Raw genomic sequence first — 13,741 nt, forward strand, 5'->3', positions numbered from 1 at the left:
CCCTTCCTTTCAGGTAGTTGAAGGGTTCTGTCAAATCCCCTCTCAGTCTTCTCTTCTGCAGACCAAACAAGCCCAGTTCCCTCAGCCTCTCCTCATAAGTCTTGTGCTCCAGCCCCCTAATCATTTTTGTTGTCCTCCATGGGACTCTCTCCAATGTGTCCACATCCTTTCTGTAGTGCCTTTTACCAATTTGTGTCATATGAAAACCTTACTAGCTATGATTCTTCCAGGTACTATTGATCCTGGTTTTCCTAGGAGATTCTATGGATGACTGGAGAAATGGTAACATTGTGACATCACAGATTACCATAGTAAAACCCAATTGATTGGGAGGTGAAGAGATATTTATTCAAAACTCTCTGGGGGGACCACCTGCTTAACTCAAATGTCCACAAAAACTTGGGAGAAAACCTTTCTTTGTTAAAGATTCACATGCACTTGCCCTTCAATTAAAAGGAGAGCTTCAGCTACAGTTCTGCTGTGTTCCAGTGTGATGGCCTGTAAAAACTAGGGCAGACGTGACGTGACAAGGGAAATCTTGTTCCCATGGAAGTCAATGGCTAAGCTCCCACTGACTTCCCTGAAGCCAAGGTTTCACCTAGTATTTTATATTGCTTGGGGCAGATACAGAGGTCATGACATATAAGCAAGTTTAAATGGGCCACTTTTCGGTGAAATGAGACATCCTGACTCTTGTTTACAAAGACATAACATGTGCTTCTTCCACCCCACATTTGATCTCCAACTTACCCCAGTGCAAATCCAGAGAGACCCCAGGGACAGCGCTGGAGTCCGGGCCGGATTCTGATCTTAGTGACCCAGGCGTTAATCTGGGGCAAGTGGGATCAGAATCAGGTCCACTGACAAGTCACATCTTCCTTTGCTTCAGGGAAGTCAGTGGGAGCTTAGCCATTGACTTCCATGGGAACAAGATTTCCCTTGTCACATCATGTCTGCCCTAGTTTTTACAGGCCATCACACTGGAACACAGCAGTTTGCCCAGATGTAAAAATTCCTGTCCTTAGCATTGTCCTTATCTCCCCCTAAGCTTTTGAACCACACTTTAGCTTCTCGACCAGCTTCTTTATTTTCTCTCTGTCTGGTAATCTCAGGCTCCCCTGCTCTCTCTTTTCTACCTCTGACAGCACTAACTGACGAATCTCATCCAAAATCTGGCAGGCATATTTAAAATCAGAGGGATCCTCAATGTATGAAACAACAGTATTGACTTTATCAGTCAGCTTACTCACAAAATTTATGTGATTAAGTACCTCCTCCCGCTTCTGCACTGCTGAAAGGTCAGTTAGTTCACTACCAGTCTCGTTAATTTTCTCCAGACTGGCCTTGGTGTCTTCAGTCCTCTTCTTGATTTCTCTCATCTCTTTGTAACACATGCTCACTTCCTGTTGGTAATCGGAGACCTGGACTTTGTACTGGCTGATGGTTTTTTGCAACTCCAGGGTGGCTTTCTGAGCAAGGTACATAGAGACCTGGCAAATGATGGTCACAATGGCAGCTGAGAGCACAAACTCTTTAGTATCAGTTATTTTTAGGGCTTCTTGAAAAAATTTCATCGAAACTAGGTATAAAAAGAAAATGGGGTTTTTGATTAAACAAAATTTTTCAAAAAATAATTTACTTGCTCACTATGGGAAACTGTGATTGTTTTATTTTATTTTACTTAATTTTATTTGGTCAAAAACAACAGCAACAAAACAAATGCACCCTCTCCCCAAAGAAAAGTCTGAAACAGCTTTTGTGATGTCTGATGGGATTTACAGTTCTGTTGTCTCTCATCCCTTTCTTCTCTATGGGCCAAGCTCCTTGCCCAGACAACATCTCCCATGGCGCACCATCTCCCTGCGCCAGGAGAGGAGCATTATGGGAGATATAGTTTGACCAAGGATCCCAGTCTATAGAGGCGAATGGGTGCATGAGGCACCTGAACCACAACACCAGTGGGGCCCCAGCACAAACATTTCCAGATGAAAATATTTCAGTAGTTGATGTTTTCTGATGAAAACTCAAAATTTTCTGTGGAAAATTTGACCAAAACAATTTTTAAAAAATATTTTCATTTAAACTTTTCTTAGGCACAAATAAAAGCGGAGGGGGGAGAATCACAGCTGCTATAGTCTTGGCTACAGAACTCTTGGCATTATAGACTCTTGCCTTAAGATTCAAAGGTCCCGGGTTTGTTTCTGTGGATCAAATTAAGTTTGATTCCTTCTGTGTGTCCCCCCAGAGCAAGGCCACCCTGGGCCGTGGCAGGGTGAGCTGCTCCCATACACAGTGACGCCACCATGGTGACTTCCCCTGACCTGAAGGGTACCCCTGTGACTGACCATACCCTGCATTTCCCCCTTGCACGCTATTGTAATAATCTTTGCACACAGAATGCCTTGGGAGGTACCATCTGAAAACTAATCATTTGCTGGTCATTACTGCCCTGGTGAAATGTGTGATAACACTATAAGTTATAAGATTCTACTGTTACTAACACATGTTCTGAGTCTGGGGAGTGGTTGAACCAGTTGAACTAGGATGACTGAGCGGAAGCGGGGCCCTCCCCAGCCAACCTCCACAAAGGCAGGAGTCACATGGTACCAAAGGTGGCCAGCAGCATTAAGAACCAAAGAAAGCAGGCGGAAATGCAATAGCTGGAAGTCACTCGTCGGCAAGACCTAGAAGCTGAGAAGCTAAAAGGGGAGAGTGTGCTGCCCACACGTGAGCCATGGATCCGAGAGACAGAGTCCAAAGAAAAGGAGGAGAGGAAATATAATCAGGACACATGAAGAAAAGCATGACAAGATCCCAGGGTCACTAACTTCTCCCTCCCCTCAAGGAACCAGCAGCACGGACAAGTTGTGTCTTGCATACAAGGAATCAGGCTGCACCGAGGAATACCTTACCGCTTTTACAAAGCGATGTGAGGTTCGTAAGATTCCCGAGAACAAAAAAGTCCCCACGCTGATTGCAGAACTGTCTGGGGAAGCTCTGAGTGTACTTAATGAAATGTTAGTCCAGGAAGCTCTGCTATATTCTGAATTTAAGGCTGCTGTTTTACAAAGGTGTCAATTACTCCTGATCTGCATCGGTGAACATTTAGAAATCTGAAATAAGATGCTGGCACGAGTCACAGTGAATATGCTTGGAGCTGAGGCTTGTGATCAACTGTTCGGTCTCTTTGCTTGAGAACATTTCTCGAGCATATGCACTGAAGATGTAAGGACTCACTTGCGAGATACATATTTAAAATCTGTGTTAGAAATGGCCACTGTGTTTGTGCAAGCCCAGATGTCCAATGCGTGCCAACCACTGAAGGTGGGGCACAAACCCGTTTGACCCCTGGAAGAAAGGAGGGTGGTTTGGAGCCTAAGCCCCCCACCCCTGGAATGGTTCCTCCCCTGGAAATCCCCATCACAAGTCTATGAAGGGGCCAAGAAAGCGTTTTCAGTGTAACTCCACTGTGCACCTGAGAAATCAGTGCCCTGAGCTAAAAGGAACCACACCCCATCTAACCCATATTAATGCAGCCGTCCTTAACACAGGAACCCCCAGATCATTGTGGCATGTTTTGTGAGGACTGACCCTGAGGGGGTGGATGTGGGATGAGGTTGCCAGAGTGAATAACAAGGCGTGCATAGGGGGGAGAGACACTGGAACCCCGATCTCTCTGGCCCAAGGGAGTGTGGTTCAAAAGACTGACATTACCTGATCAAAAGGCGGAGCTTCTGTCCATGGAAAGACATAAAATCCCTGTACCTTTAGCTAAGGTGGAATGGGAAGGTGTCAGAAGTGTTTGGACAGTAGGGGCTGGGCCGTATCCTGTTGAAATGCTCATTGGAAATATTTTTGCACTCGGCTGGGTCATTAATGTGGTCACCCATAGCAAAAGGGAAAATGATGCTGGGATCCCAGCTGAGAGAGTGTTAAAGTCCCAGAGACTGCTGAGTAGGGAAGGGAAGGTCTCTTTGACTCCACTGCAGCAGAAGGAAGCAGAGGGGTTGGGCGGGGGGGGACTCCTGCACGGCAGAGAAAAGCGGGTGTGTGTGTGGGAGAGTGAAACCCATACGATTGAACAAACTAGCTCCCAGTTGTCCACTGCCGGCATTTTGCAGTTGAACAAAAGACAGAACCCTCCCCCCTTTCAGAGAGCATCAGAGAGTGTGCCCCAGAAGGGGCCCCAGGCAAGGAAAATGCAGAGACGCTGTTCGAAGAAGATGGGAGATTGTAAAGCAGTGTCCCCCAAACTTTTTACCCCACACCCCCCCATCCCGGTATTTGCCCCGCTCACTCCCCCTCCGCCCCCCCCGCTTCTCCCCTAGCTGGGGTTAGGAGTGGGGCCAGGGGCCGTGGCGAGCCAAGGGGCCGAGCGCTGCATCTGGGACAGGAGCAGAGCTTGAGGCAAAGTGGGGCTGGGTGGCGCTCCCTCCCCATCCCCCATGGAGGCTGGCCCTGGGTCCGGTCACACCTCCCCACCATGGTTTGAAGACCTCTGTAATGTAAAGAAAGGCTCCTTTGGGGAAAAAAAACAAAAGCCCTATAAGCAGTTGGTTGTGCCCACCCCAGCATGGTAGGGAGTTAATGTTGTGAGCACATCATTGTGCTTTTGCTGCTAGGAAACCTTCAGGACCCCAGAACATTCCCCTAAGCCTCTCGCCTGTCATAAAGAGGCGTTTCTGTAGGTAGCAGTGGACATTGTGGGTCTATGCCAAACCCTGCCTGCAGTGGGATGAAGAAGCACCCCAAGAATCAGCTGGGTCCTCCCCATTTGAGCTCTTATATGGAAGGAAAGTGACCCTTAGCTCTCACACAGACTCCTGGGAAGGGGACACTGAGGTAAAGGAAAAGCCAGTAACTGAAGATGTGCAAAGGTTCAGAGAGGAGTTAAAAGACATGATGGATATTGTTCGAATTAACCTCAAAGTCAGTCAATCCAAGCGAAAGGCATGGTATGATAAACATTCTTCTAAACGCTCTTGTGGAATAGGGGACTTGGTGTTGGGGTTAAGCTTTGTGAAAAAGTATAAAATGCAAAACCCTCGGGAAGGACCTTTTGAGGTAACGGAAGAGGCAAACGAAGATACGTGTGGTGGTAAAAATGTTTCACTGATCTGACTAAAGAAAACCAAAGGCTCAGATTCCAAGCTCTGATGCTGGAGTCTGGTGCTCGAAGAATTGGATCAGGAGATTGTGCATATAAACGGAAAAGAAAACATGGTGGCAGATGCCTTGTTTGGAAAAGAAGGCCCCGTGGGTCAGCCAGTGCTAACTCTCCTGTAGCTTTGCCAGGGGAGAGGTGTGATGGTCTGGTCCCCGGTATTCACCCCTTGCACGCTTTTGTAATCTGTTACAGACCACCAGACCAGGAGGATGAGGTAGATGAGGCTTTCTTCAGTCAACTAGGGAAAGTTTCCAGTTCACAGGACCTAGTTCTCATGGGGAACTTCAATCACCCTGACATCTGCTGAAAGAGCAACACAGCAGAGCACAGACAATCCAGGAAGTTTTTGGAGAGTGTTGAGGACAACTTCCTGGTGCAAGTGCTGGAGCAGCCAACTAGGGGCCGTGCTCCTCTCAACCTGCTGCTCACAAACAGGGGAGATTTGGTAGGGGAAGTAGAAGTGGGTGACAACCTAGGCAGCAGTGACCATGAGATGGTCGAGTTCAGGATCCTGACAAAAGGAAGGGAGGAGAGCAGCAGGATACAGACCATGGACTTCAGAAAAGCAGACTTTGACTCCTTCGGGGAGCTGATGGGCAGGATCCCCTGGGAGGCTAATATGAGGGGGAAAGGAATCCAAGAGAGCTGGCTGTATTTTAAAGAACCCTTATTGAAGGCACAGGAGCAAACCATCCCGATGTGCAGAAAGAATAGCAAATATGGTAGGCGTCCAGCTTGGCTTAACAAAGAAGTCTTTGGTGAGCTTAAACACAAAAAAGAAGCTTACAAGAAGTGGAAGCTTGGTCAGATGACTAGGGAGGATTATAAAAATACTGCTCGAGCATGCAGGAATGAAATCAGGAAGGCCAAAGTGCAATTGGAGTTGCAGCTAGCAAGGGACGTGAAGGGGAATGAGAAGGGTTTCTACAGGTATGTTACCAATAAGAGGAAGAGTAGGGAAAGTGTGGGCTGCTTACAGAATGGGGGAGGCAATCTAGTGACAGAGGATGTGGAGAAAGCTGAGGTACTCAATGCCTTTTTTGCCTCTGTCTTCACAGACGAGGGCAACTCCCAGACTACTGCACTGGGCAGCACAGATTGGGGAGGCCGGGAGCAGCTCTCAGTGCTGAAGGAACAGGTCCAAGACTATTTAGAAAGATTGGACATACACAAGTCCATGGGGCCAGATGCAGTACATCCAAGGGTGCTGAGGGAGTTGGCGGATGTGATTTCAAAGCTATTGGCTATTATCTTTGAAAGCTCGTGGCAATTGGGGGAGGTCCCTGATGACTGGAAAAAAGCAAATCTAGTGCCCATCTTCAAGAAAGGGAAGAAAGAGGATCCAGGGAACTACAGAATGGTCAGCCTCACCTCAATCCCTGGAAAAAATCATGGAGCAGGTCCTCAAGGAATCCATTTTAAGGCACTTGGAAGAGAGGAAGGTGATCAGGAACAGTCAACATGGATTCACGAAGGGCAGGTCTGACCAACTTGATTGCCTTCTATGAGGAGGTGACTGGCTCTGTGGATGTGGGGAAAACGGTGGACTTGATATACCTTGTATAACAAGGCGCTGTGGCCTTCCTCGGAGCCTGGGCCCGAGGAAGGGTCGCGATGCCCCTACTGGAAAGAACCAGGCCCTGCAGGCTGAGCAACCTGGAAGCAGAGGGGCGGAGCCAGGACCAGGGAGGGAAGTATAAAAAGCCGGCCCAGCAGCTCAGTCCAGGGGAAGTTGCTGCTGGAGGCAGATGTGTCTTCCCAGAGGCTGTGGTCTAGACTTGACCCAGTCTCTGCAGCTGCTTGGGACATCCGCCCCACTGCCCGGAGCCTTCAAAGCCTGCCCAGATTGCCGGGCTTCAGTGACTGGAGAGGGCTGCTGGGCCCGAGTGACTGGGAGCAGCTACCCAAGCCCACTGGGTGGGAGAAACCCCCAGAGGCCAGCCCTGACCTGGAGGAGCTGCCTGACATAGGGGATCCACAGGAGCAGACTGAACCTTGTGGACCGGAGGAACCCCTGGGACCCTGTGACCTGGAGGAGCTGCCCTCCGCTGATGACCCCAAGGAGTTTCTGGACCTGCTGCCGGTCAATGGTGAGGGACTCTCAGGATGCTCACCGCTGACTACCCCAGTGACCTGGAGGGAGACGAGTGGATGCAGGTACCTGGGGATTGGGTGGGAGGAAGTAGCCCAGGGACAGCTGACTAGAGAGTGGCTGAGTATGACTGAGTCAGTCGGCGTGTTGCAGCTGGATCCCCACTGACTCAGTGGCAAACCGCTTTACCACTGATAGGGCCCTGGGCTGGGATGCAGTGGAGTCGGGTGGGCCTGCGTCCCCCTCTCCCCTTCCCTAACCACCCCGGGGCTGCTTGGCATCCTCTGAGTGCCCAGTGGATACTGAGCTTTACCAGTCCCACCTGTCAGTAAGGCCGGAGGCTTTAGACTATTTTGCCTGCCCTGCCTGCTTGAGGGCTGGGGGCTATTGACTCCTTTACTAGCCCTGCCTGGCTTAAGGGCCAGGAGCTGGAGACTGCTGTGCTTGCCCCGCTGGTGGGAAGGCCGGGGGGCTATAGACTGCTGTGCTTGCCCCACCCCACCTGAGGGCCAGGGGCACCAGACTACTTACCAGCCCTGCCTGGTTCGAGGGCCAGGGGTTATAGAACACTTGTACTTGCCTGGCCCGCTTGAATGCCGGGGGCCAACGACCACTTTGCCTGCCTGCCCTGCCTGAGGGCTAGGTCAATAGACTGCTCGCCCACCCTGCCTGTTGGAAGGTGGAGTCGGGGACTCCTTGTCAGCCCTGCCATACCTGAGGGCCTGGGCGCTATCGACTATAAAGTAAGCCTGCCCCGCCAAGGGCTGGGGCTACAGACTCATAATCTGCTAAGATTATTCCCCTAGACAAAAGCGCTGTGGCCTTCCTCGGAGCCTGGGCCCGAGGAAGGGTCGCGATGCCCTCTCTGGACCATGCCACCAGCCTACACCTTGACTTTAGCAAAGATTTTGATACAGTCTCCCACAGTATTCTTATCAGCAAGTTATAGAAGTGTGGGTTGGATGAATGGAGAGTTGGCTAGATCATCAGGCTCAATGGGTAGTGATCAATGGATCCATGTCTAGTTGGCAGCCGGTAACAAGCGGAGTGCCCCAGGGGTCAGTCCTGGGGCCAGTTTTGTTCAACACCTTCCTTAGCTGAGGTTAGTCCTGCTGTGAGCAGGGGGTTGGACTAGATGACCTTCTGAGATCCCTTCCAACTCTAATATTCTATGATTCTAACATTGAGGGGAAATTACAGGATTTGAGATAACAGGATTTGTGCATATCATTTCTAGTAATAAAATGACAGACTTTATACCCAGCCAGCCCCCCTGTGCTGAAGCCAGATCAGAGCTGAGAAAGGTCCCATCTCCCATGTCTCGACCTCCTGACCCAGGCAGTCCTCCACCCTGGGAGTTCCTGCTGGGTGCCCACAGTCCTGTGTAACTCACTGATGGGTGGGTCTCATGCATCCACCCCTGGGCCCCATCTGCCAAGGATGTGAGTCTGTTACAGCCTCTCAGGTCTGGAGAAGAGTGGTTCAAGCCCTGGGTATCGGCCAACGTGGTGGCCATCATGTAAGTGGACCAGGCAGAAAAGTGGACATGTAAGACGTGCCGACCCGGGTGCTGTGCTTGTCTCTGAGCTGGTGACAAATATTGACATCCAACATATCACGTGATGAAGGCCTGATATCCTACTGCACCTGTGGGGTGGAGTGGCCTGGGTTGATACTTACACATGAGCGTGCAAAGAGGCAGGAGCACCAGGATGATACTTGTCAGCACTTTACTGCACTTCTCCTCCTTTCTTGCCTTCTTCAGCAGTGCCAGCAGCTCCTCCAGATGGTTCTCGGCATAGGCCAGCTTTTTTTGGAGGAGAGGGCAGATCTTTTCTTGGTATTCCATTTGGATCTCTAGCTGACTGAGGTTCCTTGTCTTTTCCTTCTCTTCATCCTTCAGCTCTCTCTTCTTGACATGCAGGTCCCCAATTTCGGAACCCAGGGCACTCTCTTGGGCTTCTAACGCCTGCTTCATATCCATCATTTTCTTCAAAGCGCATTTACCATGTCCCTGCATCTTCTCATGCTTGCCCGGGTTTGTCTCAGCATGAGGCAGGCACTCGACTAGAGACACCAGCGATGCCATCGCGCTGGTGATCTCACTTCCACAGCTATCGTATTGTGGGGCCTGGGTTGACAAAGCCATGATGTGTGAACCAGAGACAGGGCACGTACAATCTGCAGGAGGGAGAAAACTTTTGTTGCCAGAGACAAGGAAAAGGATGAGAGGAAATTCTTTTCTCACCCTTCATTGTCTGCCCCACTGTTCCCTTCCTGCATGTGGGATGTTAAATGCGTTAGAAAACCAGGAAATGCAGAGCGAAGGAGAGGGACAGGACACTTCAGAAAACTAATCCCTAATGTAAACAGCTCCACCAAAGTCAAGAGTCACATCCTGGTGTCAGTTCCCCTGCGGTAAATCCAGTGATCACATGGAACTAAACGGAGCCTGGGATGGAGTCTGATCTGAATTACCCTAGTGTGAGACTAGAGCAACCCCACTGATCTCCATGGAGTCCTGTCTAGATTTTCATCTCAGCTCCCCCAGTGTCAGTTCTGAGTTAATCTCCTGGCCTCAGTGGACTCCAGATGAACAATGTTATAACTGAGATGAGAATCTGTCCCACTGACCTTGCCATCCTGAACCACATCTGTCTAACCAGCAATCCAGGCTGCCTTCAGACCATAGCATAGAATAATAGAACATTAGAAATAGAAGGGACCTCAGGAGGTATCTAGTCCAACCCCCTGCTCAAAGGAGGACTAACCTCTGCTAAACCATCCCAGCCAGGGCTTTGTCAAGCCAGGCCTTAAAAACCTCTAAGGATGGAGATTCCACCACCTCCCTAGGTAACCCATTCCAGTGCTTTACCACCTGCCTAGGGCAAACTTTTTCCTAATATCCAAGCTAGACCTCCCCCCACTGCAACTTGAGACCATCGCTCCTTGTTCTGTCATCTACCACCATTGAGAACAGCCTAGCTCCATCCTCCCTGGAACCCCCTTTCAGGTACTTAAAGGCTGCTATCAAATCCCCCCTCATTCTTCTCTTTTGCAGACTAGACAAGCCCAGTTCCCTCAGCCTCTCCTCAGAAGTCTTGTGCTCCAGCCCCCTAATCATTTTTGTTGCCCTCCGCTGGACTCTCTCCAACTTGTTCACATCCTTTTTGTAATGGGGGGCCCAAAACTGGACACAATATTCTAAATGCGGCCTCACCAGTGCCGAATAGAGGGGAATAATCACTTCCCTCGATCTGCTGGCAACGCTCCTCCTAATGCAGCCCAATATGCTGTTAACCTTCTTGGCAACCAGGACACACTGCTGACTCATATCCAGCTTCTTATCCACTGTAACTCTCAAGTCCTTTTCTGCAGAACCACTACCTAGCCCATTGGTCCCCAGTCTGTAGCTGTGCATGGGATTCTTCTGTCCTAAGTGCAGGACTCTGCACTTGTCCTTGTTGAACCTCATCAGATTTCTTTTGGCCCAATTCTCCAATTTGTCTAGGTTGCTCTATATCCTATCTCTACCTTCCAGGGTATCTACCACTCCCCCCAGCTTAGTGTCGTCCGCAAACTTGCTGAGGATACAAGCTACCCCATCCTCCAGATCATTAATGAAGATGTTGAACAAAACGGGCCCCAGGACTGACTGCCAGCTAGACATTGAGCCATTGATCACTACCTGTTGGACCCGATGATCTAGTGAGCTCTCTATCATTTTATAGTCCATTCAGCCAACCCATAATTTTTTAACTTGCTGATAAGAATACTGTGGGAGATTGTATCAAAAGCTTTGCTAAAGTCAAGGTATATCATGTCCACCATCTATAGATCAGCATAAATTCACCCGTCCCCTGCCACACCAGAACAAAACAATGTGCCTGTCTATCTCAGTATCCAGCACACTACCACCACCCAGGATCAAAACAATGGGATCATCTAACCCAGTATCCCCCATTCCCCTACCACACTGTGTTAGACCCATGGTCCATCTATTCTGATCTCTTTGCCCCCAGCACTGCATGGTGCTTCCATGAGACAGTCTTTCCCCAAGGTCTCCACTACAAAAGCGCCATGAAATAATCCTCCCCCAGACATGCACCACCACCACTTACCTTTCTGTTCACTTCAAACCTCTTCCCTTCTGCAACGGAACCCAGTGCCTGAGTGGTGGGGGTATTTATACAGGACTCTGCCTAGTGGTGTGTTAGTGTCTTTGCGTGACGTCAGATGAATATTGAAATCCCAACCTCCAATAAGCTTCTAGGGAGGAAAACACCTTTGATCACTTGTCCAGAAAGTAGGCGTTAACCCACTGCATCCTGGGGTGAATTCCAGCTGGGATGGTTCCATCCAACCTCCCTAAAAGCCAGTTCCAAATGGACACAGGATTCTGCTTCCGGAAGCGCAGGAGGGCCAACTCCTAAACCCTTCTGCAGTGTTGCTCACACTGATCTCCTCAGCTCTAGGTGAAGCTTTCTGATCATCAGACAGGATTTGCTTGCTGCTAGTTCTCCGCCCCTTCAGCAATCCTTCTACTTCCATGTAGTTCTCAATCTTCAGCAAAGTAAACACTGCAGGTGCCACTGTGTCATCTAGTCTGATCTCCTGCATAACTCAGACCACTGGACTTCCCTGAATTACTTCCTGTTCGCATTGCAGCCTGGCTTTTAGAGACAAAGATTGAATCTTGATTGAATCATTGCTCCTCAGGCCCCCCTGAACATAACTGGAGTGACATCCTTGGCATGACACTGCCTTTCCCTGGGGGCCTTCCCTTCTTGACTTGACAAAACTCAAGGCTTCTGTTCTGGGTTTTGTAATTCGTTCACCTTAGCTAGTGGACTGATCACAGAGGGCTGAGTCCCAGCACGGTTGCATGTTGCATAGGTGATCAGAGGCCCCAGAAAGCTGGAAATCATCATATTTTTAGGATCTCTCTGCCCACACTCCCCACCTCACTCCTGGCAATAGAACTCAGCTGCCCCTGCTCTAACCACTAGATCCCACTCACCTCTCAGAGATGGGATCCTGGCTCCCAGTTCCCCTGTGCTAACCACTAGACTCCCCTCCCAGAATTGGGAATAGAATCCAGGAATTAAGATTAGTCAGAGACTAGATCCCCATTGTGCTAGGTTCTATATAAACAGAAAACAAAGATGGTGTCTGCCCCAAAGAGCTTACTAAGGGCACATCTATACTATACTACATCTACACACTCCTTATGGTGGCAAGTGGAGTACATACACTGAACAGGTATAACTAGCAGTGTAGATGGACATACCTGAACCCAGCTGTAGTGAAAGACTCCAGCAGTGAAAAAAGGCTCTGGCAGTGGGGAGGCAGCGGTAAAAGGCTCTGGCAAGGGGAAGAGGTGGTGAAAGGCTCTGCCTCTCCCTAACAGAGCCTTTCACTGATGCCCACAGCCTGCCTTTCACTGTGGCGTGTCGTTAGATACCTGATACACCACTACCAGCTATGTGGTGGTGCCTCCTCAAACACCCCAGTCAAGGTTTGCTTTTCCAAGACCCGAGGGGCAAAGGAGGGTTCTCTGAAGTTGGCAGGTCTAATTAGGGAGGCCATAATGGACGCTTGAATCACATGGGGGCAGGGTATTAGTTTATGGGGTGGGGGGAGAAAGAATGAGAATGAAACACCCGCCCACATATTGCTAAAAAAATATTAAGGAAGTGCAAGTGTGTCCATCTACACTTCTAGTTATACCTGTTCAGTGAATGTACTCCACTTGCCAGGAATGAGGTGGAAAGTGTGGACAGAGATCCTGAAAATGTGGTGATTTCCGGCTTTCTGGGGCATAACATGTGCTAACTAACTTATGCTAAACTCTCTACTTATGCTAAACAATCTGTTCCACCTTTTATTTTTATTATCTTTTAATGTTTAGTATCTGGGAGTCAACTCAAGGACACAACATGGACTAATTCTGTGGAAGTCACTCTCCGAAAGGAATAACGGATTCTTAGTTGAGTTGAGGTGATGTGTGTCTCTGATGTCTAGGAACTAGAGGATGGAGACAGAATGAAGATGACGTTGCAAGAGGGATCATCTTCAGCCACTGTTTGCAGAAATGAGTGCAGTCCTAGTTACGCCGACAGGCCAGCAGGTAACTCAGCAAACCCCACTTCTGCTACAAAGATAACCAGATGGAAAAAACAGGAAGGTTTTTTAGAGTATGAATTTCCTGGGAACTATTGTACAGTGGATGACTGAGTCTGTGCAGTCAGGAGCTTGGTTGGAGGACATCTTGGTCAAAATATAGCTGACCAAAAAAACCTCACCCCAAATGCCTTCCCAAGGACAGATATAGTGGTCAGTAGGACCGTAAACCTGTCATCAAGACCCACCAGACACACACCTGGGTGAGAATTCTCTGCAGTAACTCAGAGCCTTCCCCATCTAGTGTCTCATCTTGGGCTGTTGGACGTATTTGCTACTAGCAGGCGCAGATCGGTCAC

At 49.3% G+C, this 13,741-nt stretch overlaps 1 protein-coding gene across 1 annotated transcript; it reads right to left on the reverse strand.

Annotated features, from left to right (window-relative positions):
* Positions 1-1,003: 1,003 nt before the first annotated feature.
* On the reverse strand, positions 1,004-9,436 carry LOC137149921 (uncharacterized). Its single transcript, XM_067543576.1, has 2 exons — positions 8,940-9,436; positions 1,004-1,490 (listed from the first exon to the last, which is right to left on the reverse strand). The coding sequence occupies exons 1-2, from the start codon at positions 9,406-9,408 to the stop codon at positions 1,354-1,356; spliced, it is 606 nt and encodes a 201-aa protein (XP_067399677.1). The 5' UTR covers positions 9,409-9,436; the 3' UTR covers positions 1,004-1,353.
* Between the last annotated feature and the right edge of the window lie 4,305 nt (positions 9,437-13,741).

Source organism: Emydura macquarii, unplaced genomic scaffold (assembly GCF_026122565.2).
Source record: "Emydura macquarii macquarii isolate MOO-44397 ecotype Brisbane River unplaced genomic scaffold, CSIRO-AGI_Emac_v2 contig_105, whole genome shotgun sequence".
NCBI lineage: Eukaryota > Metazoa > Chordata > Testudines > Chelidae > Emydura > Emydura macquarii.

Coding starts and splice junctions, on each gene's coding strand:
- LOC137149921 (XM_067543576.1), bottom strand. CDS start 9,408: ATGGCTTTGTCAACCCAGGCCCCACAATACGATAGCTGTGGAAGTGAG. Junction 1,491..8,939: donor GCCTCTTTGCACGCTCATGT/GTAAGTATCAAC, acceptor ATCATTTGCCAG/GTCTCTATGTACCTTGCTCA.